General features: G+C 44.4%; 1 protein-coding gene across 3 annotated transcripts in view; it reads left to right on the top strand.

The window, feature by feature from the left end:
- LOC126475336 (eukaryotic translation initiation factor 5B) overlaps positions 1–16,099 on the top strand; it is a 425,184-nt gene that overhangs the window by 82,690 nt on the left and 326,395 nt on the right. For 2 of the 3 annotated variants that reach the window (XM_050103135.1, XM_050103134.1), the window contains exons 6-7: positions 9,999–10,466; positions 10,571–10,708. In XM_050103135.1, coding sequence (XP_049959092.1) covers positions 9,999–10,466; positions 10,571–10,708 — 606 coding nt within the window. The remainder of the gene's footprint in view (positions 1–9,998; positions 10,467–10,570; positions 10,709–16,099) is intronic. The other variant, XM_050103136.1, reaches the window with a different exon arrangement.

Raw genomic sequence — 16,099 nt, 5'->3', positions numbered from 1 at the left:
ATGGAGACGGTTGCGAATGGTCCTCGCCGATATCCCAGGAGCAACAGTGTCCCTAATTTGCTGGGAAGTGGCGGTGCGGTCCCCTACGGCACTGCGTAGGATCCTACGGTCTTGGCGTGCATCCGTGCGTCGCTGCGGTCCGGTCCCAGGTCGACGGGCACGTGCACCTTCCGCCGACCACTGGCGACAACATCGATGTACTGTGGAGACCTCACGCCCCACGTGTTGAGCAATTCGGCGGTACGTCCACCCGGCCTCCTGCATGCCCACTATACGCCCTCGCTCAAAGTCCGTCAACTGCACATACGGTTCACGTCCACGCTGCCGCGGCTTGCTACCAGTGTTAAAGACTGCGATGGAGCTCCGTATGCCACGGCAAACTGGCTGACACTGACGGCGGCGGTGCACAAATGCTGCGCAGCTAGCGCCATTCGACGGCCAACACCGCGGTTCCTGGTGTGTCCGCTGTGCCGTGCGTGTGATCATTGCTTGTACAGCCCTCTCGCAGTGTCCGGAGCAAGTATGGTGGGTCTGACACACCGGTGTCAATGTGTTCTTTTTTCCATTTCCAGGAGTGTATTATGGGTGGAGGTTACACTCAACAACCGAGCTAGGTTAATAATTGGCTCCTTTTACCAACCTCCCGCCTCAGCAGCATTAGTGGTAGAACAACTGGGAGAAAATTTGGAATATATTTCACATAAATTTTCTCAGCATGTTATAATCTTAGGTGGAGATTTCAATTTACCAGATATAGACTGGGACACTCAGATGTTTAGGACGGGTGGTAGGGACAGAGCATCGAGTGACATTATACTGAGTGCACTATCCGAAAATTACCTCGAGCATTTAAACAGAGAACCGACTCGTGGAGATAACATCTTGGACCTACTGATAACAAACAGACCCAAACTTTTCGACTCTGTATGTGCAGAACAGGGAATCAGTGATGATAAGGCCGTTGCAGCATCCCTGAATATGGAAGTTAATAGGAATATAAAAAAAGGGAGGAAGGTTTATCTGTTTAGCAAGAGTAATAGAAGGCAGATTTCAGACTACCTAACAGATCAAAATGAAAATTTCTGTTCCGACACTCACAATGTTGAGTGTTTATGGAAAAAGTTCAAGGCAATCGTAAAATGTGTTTTAGACAGGTACGTACCGAGTAAAACTGTGAGGGATGGGAAAAACCCACCGTGGTACAACAACAAAGTTAGGAAACTATTGCGAAAGCAAAGAGAGCTTCACTCCAAGTTTAAATGCAGCCAAAACCTCTCAGACAAACAGAAGCTAAACGATTTCAAAGTTAGCGTAAGGAGGGCTATGCGTGAAGCGTTCAGTGAATTCGAAAGTAAAATTCTATGTACCGACTTGACAGAAAATCCTAGGAAGTTCTGGTCTTACGTTAAATCAGTAAGTGGCTCGAAACAGCATATCCAGACACTCCGGGATGATGATGGCATTGAAACAGAGGATGACACGCGTAAAGCTGAGATACTAAACACCTTTTTCCAAAGCTGTTTCACAGAGGAAGACCGCACTGCAGTTCCTTCTCTAAATCCTCGCACAAACGAAAAAATGGCTGACATCGAAATAAGTGTCCAAGGAATAGAAAAGCAACTGGAATCACTCAACAGAGGAAAGTCCACTGGACCTGACGGGATACCAATTCGATTCTACACAGAGTACGCGAAAGAACTTGCCCCCTTCTAACAGCCGTGTACCGCAAATCTCTAGGGGAACGGAAGGTTCCAAATGATTGGAAAAGAGCACAGGTAGTCCCAGTCTTCAAGAAGGGTCGTCGAGCAGATGCGCAAAACTATAGACCTATATCTCTGATGTCGATCTGTTGTAGAATTTTAGAACATTTTTTTTGCTCGAGTATCATGTCGTTTTTGGAAACCCAGAATCTACTATGTTTTAATCAACATGGATTCCGGAAACAGCGATCGTGTGAGACCCAACTCGCTTTATTTGTTCATGAGACCCAGAAAATATTAGATACAGGCTCCCAGGTAGATGCTATTTTTCTTGACTTCCGGAAGGCGTTCGATACAGTTCCGCACTGTCGCCTGATAAACAAAGTAAGAGCCTACGGAATATCAGACCAGCTGTGTGGCTGGATTGAAGAGTTTTTAGCAAACAGAACATAGCATGTTGTTATCAATGGAGAGACGTCTACAGACGTTAAAGTAACCTCTGGCGTGCCACAGGGGAGTGTTATGGGACCATTGCTTTTCACAATATATATAAATGACCTAGTAGATAGTGTCGGAAGTTCCATGCAGCATTTCGCGGATGATGCTGTGGTATACAGAGAAAGTGCTGCATTAGAAAATTGCAGCGAAATGCAGGAAGATCTGCAGCGGATAGGCACATGGTGCAGGGAGTGGCAACTGTCCCTTAACATAGACAAATGTAATGTATTGCGAATACATAGAAAGAAGGATTCTTTATTGCATGAATATATGATAGCGGAACAAACACAGGTAGCAGTTAATTCTGTAAAATATCTGGGAGTATGCGTGCGGAACGATTTGAAGTGGAATGGTCATATAAAATTAATTGTTGGTAAGGCGGGTACCAGGTTGAGATTCATTGGGAGAGTGCTTAGAAAATGTAGTCCATCAACAAAGGAGGTGGCTTACAAAACACTCGTTCAACCTATACTTGAGTATTGCTCATCAGTGTGGGATCCGTACCAGATCGGGTTGACGGAGGAGATAGAGAAGATCCAAAGAAGAGCGGCGCGTTTCATCACAGGGTTATTTGGTAACCGTGATAACGTTACGGAGATGTTTAATAAACTCAAGTGGCAGACTCTGCAAGAGAGGCGCTCTGCATCGCGGTGTAGCTTGCTCGCCAGGTTTCGAGAGGGTGCGTTTCTGGATGAGGTATCGAATATATTGCTTCCCCCTACTTATACCTCCCGAGGAGATCACGAATGTAAAATTAGAGAGATCAGAGTGCGCACGGAGGCTTTCAGACAGTCGTTCTTCCCGCGAACCATACGCGATTGGAACAGGAAAGGGAGGTAATGACAGTGGCACATAAAGTGCCCTCCGCCACGCACCGTTGGGTGGCTTGCGGAGTATAAATGTAGATGTAGTAGATGTAGAATCATGACAGTGTCTTCCAATATATCATCTGGGCACTGGTCATCGGCTGACCTCATATAGTGACCCCAATGCCTCTCGTCTCATCAAGAGATCATTGTCAGGAACTCATGTGATTTATATGTGATAGACATAAAACACACACTGCTTCAGTACAGTATTCACAACACCACATAACACTTAAAAATAAATACTTCAGCTTACCTGGTATGTCTCAGGTGGTAAAAACTGGTGATTTTGAAACACTACAGCATCAGCATCCCACATAATCAGAAGCGAGTTAGCTGCAGTGATGAATTTTGGCTCTAGTTCCCATCTTGGGATTGATCCACATTCTTGTGGTGTGGGTGTAGCAGGAGCCAGGTGAGGGAAACAGGGCAGTTGCAGTTGGAATTACAAATGTTGGCTGTTCAGAGTCAAAGATGTTGTAAATAAAACTGCATCCTTAGCTGCTGACTAGGAATCTATGATGGCTGCAGCAATTGACTTGTGACCCGATAAGTGCACGAGTTCTGTGTTAGACTCTCTGACCTTTGCCTGAGCTATGGAGGACTCCATCCTTATTAAATAAGGGAAACTGGACAAGATGTCCTGAAGATTATCCACATGGCACCTAAAAATGTATCCATGAAGTAAGCATCTATTTGGTCATAGTTGTTCGGGGGAAGGGAGCCAAGTAGTGAAGAGTATGCAGAATGGTGTTAACTCTAGACTATTGGCATACTTCTCAATGTTTAAGGATAAGGGATGGAAAATGTGTAGCTGTGGTTTAGAGAATACATGACCAAGAAGACAAGGGAGCAGATGTAGTTGATCCAGTTAGTGTGTGTGGATGCGCTGTTCCACATTGAGCTGACACTGAAGCAGAAAGTGGCCAGAGATTTTAACAGCAAACTTAATTTCTTTGTGCGATCCATTCGTAAACAAATTCAAACTGGTTTTGATTTTGTAGCATGTGCTACAAAGTGCAGTTGCCAGCACCACCATCATTACTATCACTACTGTTCTTAACTTCAATATTGAGGATACTTGAATAATGAACAAAGTAAATAAGTTCATTCCGATTTGGTTTTATAGTAACAAAAACACACTGTAAAGAGAGCCTTCCCTTTAGGGGGCTTGCCATTGTTTGGCGGGTTCGTGCTTGGCTACCATGGGGCCTCAGCTTTTGCAGCATCTTTGCCCTTCCGTGCTGCATGTCTATCCTCTTTGCTATTCTTTTTCCCCCCTCCCTTGGAGAACATATCAGGGGAATGTTCTGCATTGTCCATCGCTGACATAAGAACAGTCTCACCACTGTTTTCATTCCCTTTTCATTTCTGTATTTACCTGCTCCTGTCCTTCCTCCATTTCAGTGTTTGAGATTCTTCTTTTTCTTCTTCCTCCCTGTGCACTCCTGAAAGCCGGCCCACACGTCTGACATGTATCAGGTGACTGGGTAAGGCATAATGCCCAGCCCCAGGTTGACAGGTAGGTTTCACACGTAGCCCCTGGTACAAGCCAGGACAGGGAGGGATGATTGTCTGTGCTGCTGCCTTCTCAAATTGCAGATTGGTCACTATCAGGTGTTCAGGAGGTGTGACCTGAGATGTGAACAATCACGTAAGCCATGTGTGCCCCCTTGTGAAGGGGGGCCCAGTTGGAAACAGCATGCCATCGGAGACACTGGCAATTGTCGGGATTTTCTCACAATGAGCCAATCATCTTCACAATCAGCATCTACGAAACGTAAACGGAATGATGATAATGATTCTAAGACCCTTCCAGCTGCACCACAGTTCCTCGTGGTTTCATGTACCGAAGATTGTCAGTCCTTCGCAGAGGTAAATCCGTTTATTATTAAGAAAAGCGTTGATGCAATTGCCGGCCCTGTGAAATCCTGCTCTTGTTTACAGAATGGCACTTTGCTTTTGAAGACTACTTCAGATTCTCAAGCACAACTACTGCATGCCGCTTTGCTTCTCCATGGCTATCCTGTTCGTGTTGAGGCCCATGGAACTCTGAATTCTTCCCATGGTGTTATTTACACTAGGGTGCTCAACAGTCTGACCAAGGGCATAATCCAAACAAACCTCTCCGATCAGGGTGCCATTGCCATCCATCGGGTGGTGAAAAAGGTATATTCACCCTAGTGCCCACACACTCGCTTTTTCTCACCTTTGCTTCTGACCAAGATCAAAGCAGGTTATGAAGTTATCACAGTCCGACCGCACATTCCGAACCTGATGTGCTGCGACCAGTGTCATCATTTCAACCACATTCGAATGTCTTGTTGACACCTGGCCAAAGTGTAAACTGTGCTAGGGATGCGCACAAGGGTGATCAATTGTCCGCGTCCTCCGCCCTGCTGTATCAGCTGCAAACGGCGATCATGCGCTGCCTCTCGAGATTGTCCCATGTATCTCGATGAGCGGGCTGTCCAACAGATCGTGGTAAAAGAAAAAAGTTCTCTACCCGGTCGCTCGCAACTTATTGACAAGTCGCAAACCCTGCATTCTACCTTGTGGCACTTATAGTACTGTTCTTGCTATGTCTCGCTCCATGAAGGACGTGGCCATGCAGACATGTGACCTCAAATTCAACTCTGAGGCTGTGAAATCGTCCAGTGTCGAGGTAGATCACTGTCCCATCATCCAGCTGTACTGTCGCCTCAAGGGATGAAGTCACCAGCTACACAACCAACGAGCCAGAAAGAACACAAATGGTACTTCTGTGAAGGCTTCCTGTGTCCCTCCAGCCAACCAGTCTTCCTCTGCTAACCAGAAAGGCTCAAAGAAGTTCATCAAAGGCAAATGGTCTTCTCCTTTGCCAACTTGAGGATCCTCTTTGACACTGTCGCCACATGATACCTTCGCCCGGCTGGCCTCCGTGTTGCCGGTGCACAGCACCAATAATTTTTATGCATCGGACTCCAAAGACCGACAGCACAAGAAAGCTGATGCTTCTGTGGACCTCATGGAGCAGGATCCTCCTCCCTCTGTGCCGTGTAGCAGCGAGCCTTAGCAGGCTGGCACTCAGCAACTGCCGAGTTGACACCCCTTAATTTTTTCTGCATCAAGACTCTCCTCGAATGGAATGTTCGTGGTCTTCATTCCAACAAAGAGGATTTCTGTCTGCTCTTTTAGAATCTCGACGTCCCATTGTCCTGTGCGTTGAGGAAATAAAATTGTGTCCTCACGACCAATTTGAGCTTTCACTTTTCGTCCTGGTCCATTTTGACCTTCCCCCTGAGTTCAGTATTCCATCTCGTGGGGAAGTCACGCTGCTCATACAGGATGACATTCATAGTCTGCTCATCTCTCTGACTTTGTACCATTTATACCCCTCCATCATTAGATGTAACCAGGGCAGACTTCCTCCAGGTTATTGAGCAGCTACCTCACCCATTTCTGCTGCTCGGTGACTGTAATGCACTCCATCCCCTCTGGCATTCTCCCAGAATCTGTCAGAGAGGTGCCCACTTGACTGACCTTCTTAATCAACTTAACCTCTTATGCCTTATCACAGGAGCACCCACATTCCCGTCCGACTCCTCGCACACCTGTTCCCATTTGACCTATCCTTCTGCACTGCCCAACTTGCCCATCGTCTCGCATGGTCCGTTCTTTCTAACACATACTCGAGTGACCATTTCCCATGTGCTGTGTGTTTCCTGACTCCTACCCCACCCATGTGCACACTCAGGTGGCAGCTTACTAAGGCCAACTGGCGGCTTTACTCCTCCCAGTTGTGATGATCAGGTGGACTATCTTACAAATGTTATCCTTCCTGCTGCAGAATGTTCCATTCCCTGCACTTCCTCTTCACCATGCCTTCTCCCTGTCCCTTGGTGGACTGAGGCATGCTGCGATGCAATTCGCGTGCGGTGACGTGCTTTCCGCATTTCTGGCCATCATTCTATGATGGAAAACTGTATTAATTATAAACAGATGTGTGCATAGTGTCGTCACATTATTTGGGATAGCAAGAAAGCTATCTGGATTTCATTCACTAGTTCTTTAACAGTTCCATTCCCTCCTCTGTCGTGTGGGACAAACTCCGACGGCTCTCTGGGGCCAAGATCCCTTCCCCAATTTCTGGCCTGACAGTAGCAGATGGTCATCATGGGCCCGATTGCTTTCTCCAATGCATTGGGCTGTCATTTTGCGGAAATTTCTCTCTCTTCCCAGTATCACCTCCTTTCCTCTGTCGGAAATGGAGTGGAGGAGGCTCAGACAATAGTTTTCTCTTCTCAGAATCATAAGTGCTACAATGGCGCCTTTACTGTGAGGGAGTGAGGTCTTGCTGTCACTTCATCTGGATCCTCTGCCCCAGGGCCAGATGCTGTTCACATTCAGATGTTGCAGCAACTTTCTCTTGCAGGCAAGCATTTTCTGCTTAATATGTACAACCGCATCTGGGCAGAGGGCACGTTTCCCAGGTGCTTGCGTGAAACCACTGTCATACCCATACCTAAGCCCGGTAAGGACAAACACCTTCCTTCTAGCTATTGCCCTATTTCTCTTACCAGCTGTGTGTGCAAGGTTATGGAACATATGATTCATGTCCGACTGGTATGGTGGCTCGGTCTCGCAATTTACTAACCACTGTACAGTGTGGATTTTGAGCGCGTCGTCTGCAGTTGACCATCTTGTCACTTTGTCCACCAATGTCTGAATGGTTTTCTGCAGAAATCCCAGACTGTGGCTGTGTTTTTCGAGTTGAGGAAAGCCTATGACATCTACTGGAGGACTGGTATCCTCTGTACTCTCTACATGTGGGGAGTGGCCGCTTGCCCTGTTTCCTTGAGGAATTTTTAACATACCAAGTTTTCAAGGTCCATGTGGGTTCTGCCTTGTTGGACACCTCTATCTAGGAATACGGTGTGTTTCAGGGTTCTGTCCTGAGTGTTGTCCTCTTTGCTGTCTCCATTAACCCTGTAATGGCCTGTCTCCTGCTGGGCATGTCCAGTTCCCTTTCTGTTGACGATATTGCCATCTTTTGCTGTGCTCCGAGGGCCTGTCTCATTGAGTGGAGTCTTCAGCGATGTCTTGATCATCTTTACTCATGGGGCATTGATGGCTTTTGTTTCTCCACTGACAAAACCATATGTATGCATTTCTGGCTGGCGCAGTTGGTTTCTCCCACTATATTTACGTCTTGGACTTGTTGCTCTTCCCTTTGTTGAAACTACGAAACTTCTGCTGCTCATGCTCAACAGGAAACACTTTTGGTCCTCCCACATGTCATACCTGGCAGCCCGACCCCTCAGTGTCCTGTGTGTCCTCAGTGGTGGTTCCTGGGGTGCAGATCAAACCACCCTCTTCCATTTTTACTGGTCCTTTGTCCATTTGAAACTAGACTATGAGTGCTTTGTTTATGCATCTGCATGTCTGTCCCTCTTACGCCGTCTCAATACTATCCATCATCATGGCATCCGTTTGGCCACTGGCACCTTTTACTCTAGCCCAGTTGAGAATCTGTATGCAGAAGCTGCTGAACTATGACTGTCCTACCACTGTGACTTTCTCCTCAGCAGATATGCATGCCTTTTGTCTGCCATACATGGCCACCCATCCTATGCCTCCTCCTTTGATGACTCTTTTGATTGCCAATATGGGGCACGTCCCTCTTCTCTGTTACCTCCTGGTGTTCGCTATTGCTCCGGCAGCGTAACTTCTCACTCCTTGCAACTTTCCCGGTGGGTATGAACCCTTCAACACCTTGGCTTCGTGTGGTGGCCCATGTTCGTCTTGGCCTTCATTTGGTTCCTAAGGACACTACTCCAGCCTCATTCTGTCGCCTTCAGTGTTTCATGACCTTTGCATGGAACTTTGCGACTGTACCTTTGTGTACATTGATGATGTCTCTCGGACTGATCATGGTGTCGGGTGTGCCTTTGTCACAGATGCCAATGTTTTTTGTTATCAGCTTCCGGCACACTGCTCAGTATTTACAGCATAGCTCTTTGCCCTGTATTAGGTCACAGAGTACATCTGGTGACACAGACTTTTCAATTGTGTCATATGCTCAGACACTCTCAGCACCGTTGAAAGCCTCTCTGTGCTGTACACTGCCCATCCCATAGTGCTACGGGTCCAGGAAATCTGCACTTTTGATGGAGCCACTGCTGTTTGTGTTCCTGGTCATGTCGATCAGACAGGAAATGAGGCTGCTGATACTGCTGCCAAGGCTGCAGTCCCTGTACCTCAGCCCACTATTTCTTATATTCCGTCTGATGATCTCTGTGTTGCTGTCCGTCAGGTGGTGGTGTCACTTTGGCATCACCACTGGCCTTCCCTTCATGGGAATAAGCTACAATCTATTAAGCTTCTCCCAGTGGCTTAGACGGCCTCCTCTCAGCCCACCTGCTGTGAGGTCGCCATTTTAACTGGGTTGTGTGTTGTGCGCTGCCTTTTTAGCCATCGTCATTTAAGTGGCGCTGCCCCACCACTTTGTACACATTGTGCCCAAGCTTTAACTGTCTGCTATTTCCTGACAGAGTACCTATTTTTTAACAGTTTACGTTCCCGTCTCTGTTTTTAGTTGTCTTCTCTTTTGTCAATTGGGATTGACGTGTAGTTGTTTCTAACTCCTGTCTGTCTTTGTGTTCTATAGTTTTGACATGGGCACTTATGACCTTAGGTGATTTGTGCCCTAAAACAAAACAAAAACAAAAGGGAACTTTCAAAATGTTCGCTGATTTGTGTAGATAAATACAAATGTTGCCAGAAATGCCTTGCTTTTAAGTGCGTTACGTGCCTGACCTTATCTAGAGGGTGCTTTATAACCAGACTTTCATATCAGTAATTACCTGTGTACTTTGTGCATTGCTGATCATGGGAGCTTACAAACATTTGTACGTTCTTTATTGTTACATTCAGCTATGGCATTTGTTCACAGATGAAGATGATAAGAAGAAAAAGAAAAAGAAGAAAGGTAAACCGGAAGAGGAAACAAAGGAAAAAACAAAAGGTCCAACAAAGAAAGCTATAGCTGCTATGCAAGAGGCCCTTAAAAAACTGAAAGAAGAGGAAGAGAGGCTAGCCAGGGAGGAAGAAGAGAGGCTCAGGAAAATTGAGGAAGCAGAGAGAGCAAAGGAAGAGCAGAAACGTTTGGAGCAGGAACGAAAGGAACGAAAGAAGCAGAAGGAAAAGGAACGTAAGGAAAGACTGAAGGCTGAAGGCAAGCTTTTGACTGCAAAACAAAAGGCTGATCGTGCTAGAGCACAAGCAATGATCGAAGCACTGAAGGCACAAGGTGTTGATGTTCCAAATGTGGGTGAGAAGAAACAGACCACACCAAGACCAGGGACACGAATCAGGCCAAACAAAGTAAAGGCGCAACCACCCACTCCCGCCCAACAGGAAGGTATGTAAATTATTTTTGTTTATCCCCTTACTCAGTAAATGTTAATATAAAACATATTGCCTTCTTAGTAAAAAGCAGATGATAAATAGAAAAATTTCTTTCAGCTACAGTTGAACGCAAGGTGGAAGTTGAAGTCGTGGACAAAATACCTACAGAAGTAAACAATAAAGATGTTAAGGATGAAGAGGACGACGTTAAAGAAGCATGGGATGCAGAATCATCTCACGATGAAGAGGAAGAAGGTTTTTATAAAAGAAATACTTCTCATCTTTCTTTAGAGTACTGCATTGCAAAAAAGCAAAGTGATTGATTTGTATTTCATTCTCTTTACTCATTTCTTAGTATTAGTAGTACAACACTGTTAAATCTTACATTATTTTTACTCATAATTTGTAAGATTATTGACATACCTCCCCTCCCCCAATCTCTCTCTCTGCGCCACCATCACTATCTCTCTACTGTTCTCTTTCAGCACAAAAAAGTTCCCCACTTCTCTGTCAGAGTCTTTTAAAGAGAAACATATTCATCTTTTTTTGTGCTTCAACAGGACGTTTTTCCTCTGGTTTCGTTCTTTTCCTTACTAGACCAGTGTGTACTACTTATGTAAAATGAATTCTATAGGTCATTATAGTTTTGACAATTTGTTTTATATAATTTGACACACACAAACAACAGATAAGTATGCCTAATAAGTATTTTGTGGATGCTTTGCTCATATTACAAATATTTTACTGAATTTGCAGTCTTTGCAGTTTTATATAACTTTTGTCAGTTAGTTTAAGTTCTTTCCAGACATTTTAAGACCCTTATTAGCCCAGTTTTTTGTCACTGCAATATTACATAGGGCATATTTGTATAGACTTGAAGTGCCCACTATACAGAGACAGCAGATCCTAAAGTTTTATTAGTGAAAAAAATGCTGAAAATAAAATGTTAGTTTGGTGACTTCAGATCTCTTGCAGTGACCCTAGAACCCTTGCCGCATGTTCACTGTTTCAGTTAAATCTCCCATTACACCTCATCCCAGATTTTACATGCATAAGTATGGTAACTTTGAACTTCTGGTTCTCAGTAACGGATAATGGTATCGAAAAAGTTTCGAAATTCCTTGAGAATATCATCTTAAGAACATAAGGTAAAATTTTTGATGATCTGCTATGAATAGGAATGATAGATTTGGCCTCTCCCACAGTTGTTAATTTTTAAACTTTTTTTGTGGGTGGGGGTGTGTGGTGTAAGTATTCACGAACTGCCCATGAACAAATTATGTTTTAGTAAGTTGGCTAAGGTCCACCCTAGACAACATCTAATGCAAAAGAACCAACTGATTTGATCAGTGTGACTGGCCTGGAGTGAGTGTTTGTTTCAGTTTTGGTCCTGTACCATAGAATAGCAGTAGTATGCCTGTTCTTCGGATAGGTATACAAATGGTCGCTAAGGCAAGGGCTATCCAAAACACGAGATATGACCCCATGAAAAATCACATTTTCATGCATAGCTTTTTGAAAGATGTTGGTACCATGCACTATCGTGCACAGACCGATGTAGGGTGATTAATTTCTTCTTTTGCAAGCTATTGAATTTCTCCTTCTGTTTATTAACTGATATTGTAGAATCTACTTCCATCATATGGCATGTTAAACTGTTAAATTTTTCCCATATATGGTGATGCAAATTATTACTGAGAAAAATTTGTAGCTCCATTAGCTTACAGTTCACAGTGGTGAGGTCACATGACATGCAATGGATGCACTCTCAGAACAGTGCTGACTCTGTGCAATTGTAGACATGATGCCCAGATTCTGAAATGAAGTTTCTCTTCACCTTCAGAAAAATTGGTGCTGTCGAGGTGTCTCTGCATCGCAGTGAAAAGGTGAAAGATAAGATCTGGATAAACAAGCATAGACTGTAGGCCTTCATAACCTGTGTTTGTGATAGTGCTGATATTTGTACTATAGGCATTTTCCTATGGTCCAAGGCATACTTCTCTCCATAACATTTAGTCTTTCAGTGTTGGAGACACCATCAAAGGTTTTAATGTCTCAGAAAATAGTTACAAACTCGGACAAGCTCAGCAAGCGAAAGTATTTCTATTTATTGACAAAATAGTCTGTTTTTTATGTCAGCAGACTGCTGCCTAAGGTAGTGCCAATGTGTGCTATGGAGTGCGATGTGGGAAAGATTTTTCACTGTTCGCTTTAATTAGCACTAAGGCCAACACCTTGTCTAATTTCAGTGCTCTTCCTTTTCTTTTAAAATTGTGTTTGTGTTTTCTTACTTCTGCGCCCTTTCTGTGCATCCTAGTGTAGTAATTACTAGATTTGAGTCCGTAATTGCATTGTCCTAGGCTCTTTTGTGGGTACACATGTGGTGTGCATGGACTCAAGAGTATTGCAGCCTTTCTTCTCTCCCAGACTGCATTCCCTTCATTATACCCACTCTTCCCCATCCTAGCTCCTATGCCTCTCCCTCCCCCTCCCTTCTCCCTCAGTGCTTCCCTTTATGATGTCCCAACTGTTCCCTCAGGTGTGCTATTCCTTTTCGGTCTTGTCTCTTGTGTTTTCACTCTTCCCTTTTTTTCCCAACTTTTTCTGGTCCGCCTCGGTGTTTCACCTCCCTTTTTAGATTCTTTTTCTGTTGTATGAGCCATTTGGGGAAGAACTTCCTCCGTAGCATCTCCTGCATGGGTTCTTTGCCTCCCTCACTCTGTCCCCCCCCTGCCGCCTTCCTCCCCCACTGTAGCCCCCCTCCCATCCCACACCCCTAGGTCACCAGCATGTGTAGCCAGTTCATATAGTGGGGCTGTTATATATGCATTAGCTGAGGCCCCTGACATCAGAGGGATCACATTTCTGTTAGATCAGCTGTCACTGCCTCGCATATGTCTAGGAGTGGTTGCTGGTCTTTTTAGGTCATTGGAACTCCTGGCAATGACTGCCACACCAAGTGGTCCTTGCGCAGCTGGGTGGTGCCCTCAGGGTAAGACCCAGTTCGAAGGGGATGGTACCGGGATGGACACACTACAGATGAAGGATGCTAAGGACTAAACTCCTGGCCGCTCTTCCATAGCCATGTATTCAGAAAGGAACGGTTCTCTCTCTGCTCCTACTTTTGCTTCCCTGGCCTTCCCTCCAAGGCCACCCCGTGGGTGACAAAACCCTTTTGCCATTACTGGGTTTGTTCTGAGACAAACGGAGAGACTTTCACCACTACCAGACTGCTCTTGTTTGTGGAACACAGTGAAGATAGGTTTGCTGAACTTGACTCCCTTAGTAAGATGAGTCTGGATCCCTGCTGATTAAAACCTCTTCTGCCAGTCAATCAGCTTCACTTAGTGCTTGTGTGTGCTCGGAAGACATTTCACTGAGCATTACTCCTCACTAGTCTCTAATGTGATACAGAACATTATTTCCCACAGGGACAGCCTCCTTTACTCTGATGAGGAACTTAGGACTAATCTGGAATGGTGCAACATTTATTTTGTCCGGCAAGCCCAGAGAGGTCCTGAGGACAATCTCATTGATACCAGTGCTTTTGCCCTGGCTTTTGAGGGAGAACCTTCCAGAAAAAGTCAGAGTTATGGTTTACTGTTGTGACTTGAAGCCCTATATTCCACCTCCCATATGCTGTTTCCAATGTCTGTGTTTTAATCACATGTCTTTGTGATGTGAGGCGAATCCTATTTGTGGCGATTGTGGCCACCCTCTCCATGTAGTGAGTCATTGCAACCTACCGCCCAAATGTATGACCTTTTCTGATACACGTTCTCTTTGCTCGCCAAATTACCTGATCAACAAAAAGGAAGGCAAGATTCAGAAATTCGAAACTCTCAACCATCTATCCTCCTCTGAGACCAGACAGAAATTCGACCATCTCCAACCAGTACTTTTTAACATGTACATTTGCTCCATACTGGTGTCTTATGCTTCCTGCTCTTCTTACCCTTCTTAGATAGCTCCCTCCCCCCTTCCTTCTCCTTGGGGATTTTAATACCCTTAACCCTCTTTGGAACAGTACCATGATCACTAACTGGGATAGGGTTGTTGAAGACATGCTGGCAGGACTTGGTTTCTGCCTCCATATCACTGGAGGCCCCACACACTTTCAGTGTGACATACGGCACTTTCTCTGCTATTGCTCTTTCCATCTGGAGCCTTGGATTCCTTCCCTGTGTTGAATAGGGAGTTCATGATGATTTGTGCGACAGCAATCTTTTTCCAATAGTCTTATCTTTTCTTCAGCATCACTCATATGGATGCCTTCCCAGGTGGGCCTTTATTAATGCAGATTGGGATGCCTATTCGTCGGCTGCCATCCCGACTGCTCTACTGCATGGCGGCATTGATGAGTCTGTAATGAGTTTGAGCAGTGCCATCCTCTCACAGCTGCTTTGGCGATTCCTTCTTCCTTGTTTGCTCTGTGATGGAAGACTTGGTGGACCCTCAAAATTGCTGCAGCTATTAAAGACCAGCGTCATCCCCTCAAATGCTACAAACAGCATATCTCTCCCTGTCTCGACCTCCTCCTGACCTTTAAACAGTTTTGTACCTGAGCCTGTTATCATCTTAAACGCTAGAAATGGATTTATTGGGAGCAACCCACAAACCAATAATAATAATAATAATTAAGTCCTTTCTGGTTCTGCCTTGCTCTGAACCTACTATCCAACATGCTAAATAATACAAATTATGGATACAATATTACTGGAACATACCCACACAAAATCACACATTTGCTATACATGGATGATCTAAAACTACTGGCAGCAACAAATCAACAACTCAACCAATTACTAAAGATAACAGAAGTATTCAGCAATGATATAAATATGGCTTTTGGAACAGACAAATGTAAGAAAAATAGCATAGTCAAGGGAAAACACACTAAACAAGAAGATTACATATTGGATAACCACAGCGACTGCATAGAAGCGATGGAAAAACAGATGCCTATAAATATCTAGGATACAGACAAAAAATAGGAATAGATAATACAAATATTAAAGAAGAACTAAAAGAAAAATATAGACAAAGACTAACAAAAATACTGAAAACAGAATTGACAGCAAGGAACAAGACAAAAGCTATAAATACTTATGCTATACCAATATTGACCTACTCATTTGGAGTAGTGAAATGGAGTAACACAGACCTAGAAGCACTCAATACACTTACACGATCACAATACCACAAATATAGAATACATCACATACATTCAGCAACTGAAAGATTCACATTAGGCAGAAAGGAAGGAGGAAGGGGATTTATCGATATAAAAAACCTACGTTATGGACAGGTAGACAATTTAAGAAAATTCTTTCTAGAATGAGCAGAAACTAGCAAAATACACAAAGCAATCACTCAATATAAATACATCGGCTACACCACTGCAATTTCATAACCACTTCTACAACCCTTTAGATCACATAACATCAACAGATACGAAGAAAGTAAATTGGAAAAAGAAAACACTACATGGCAAGCACCCGTATCATCTAACACAGCCACACATCGATCAAGACGCATCCAACACATGGCTAAGAAAGGCAATATATACAGTGAGACGGAAGGATTCATGATTGCAATACAGGATCAAACAATAAACACAGATATTACAGCAAGCATATTATTAAA

Source organism: Schistocerca serialis, chromosome 4 (assembly GCF_023864345.2).
Source record: "Schistocerca serialis cubense isolate TAMUIC-IGC-003099 chromosome 4, iqSchSeri2.2, whole genome shotgun sequence".
NCBI classification, from domain to species: Eukaryota; Metazoa; Arthropoda; class Insecta; order Orthoptera; family Acrididae; genus Schistocerca; species Schistocerca serialis.
Note: the sequence above shows the minus strand (reverse complement) of the source record. Positions and strands in the feature narration are given on the sequence as shown.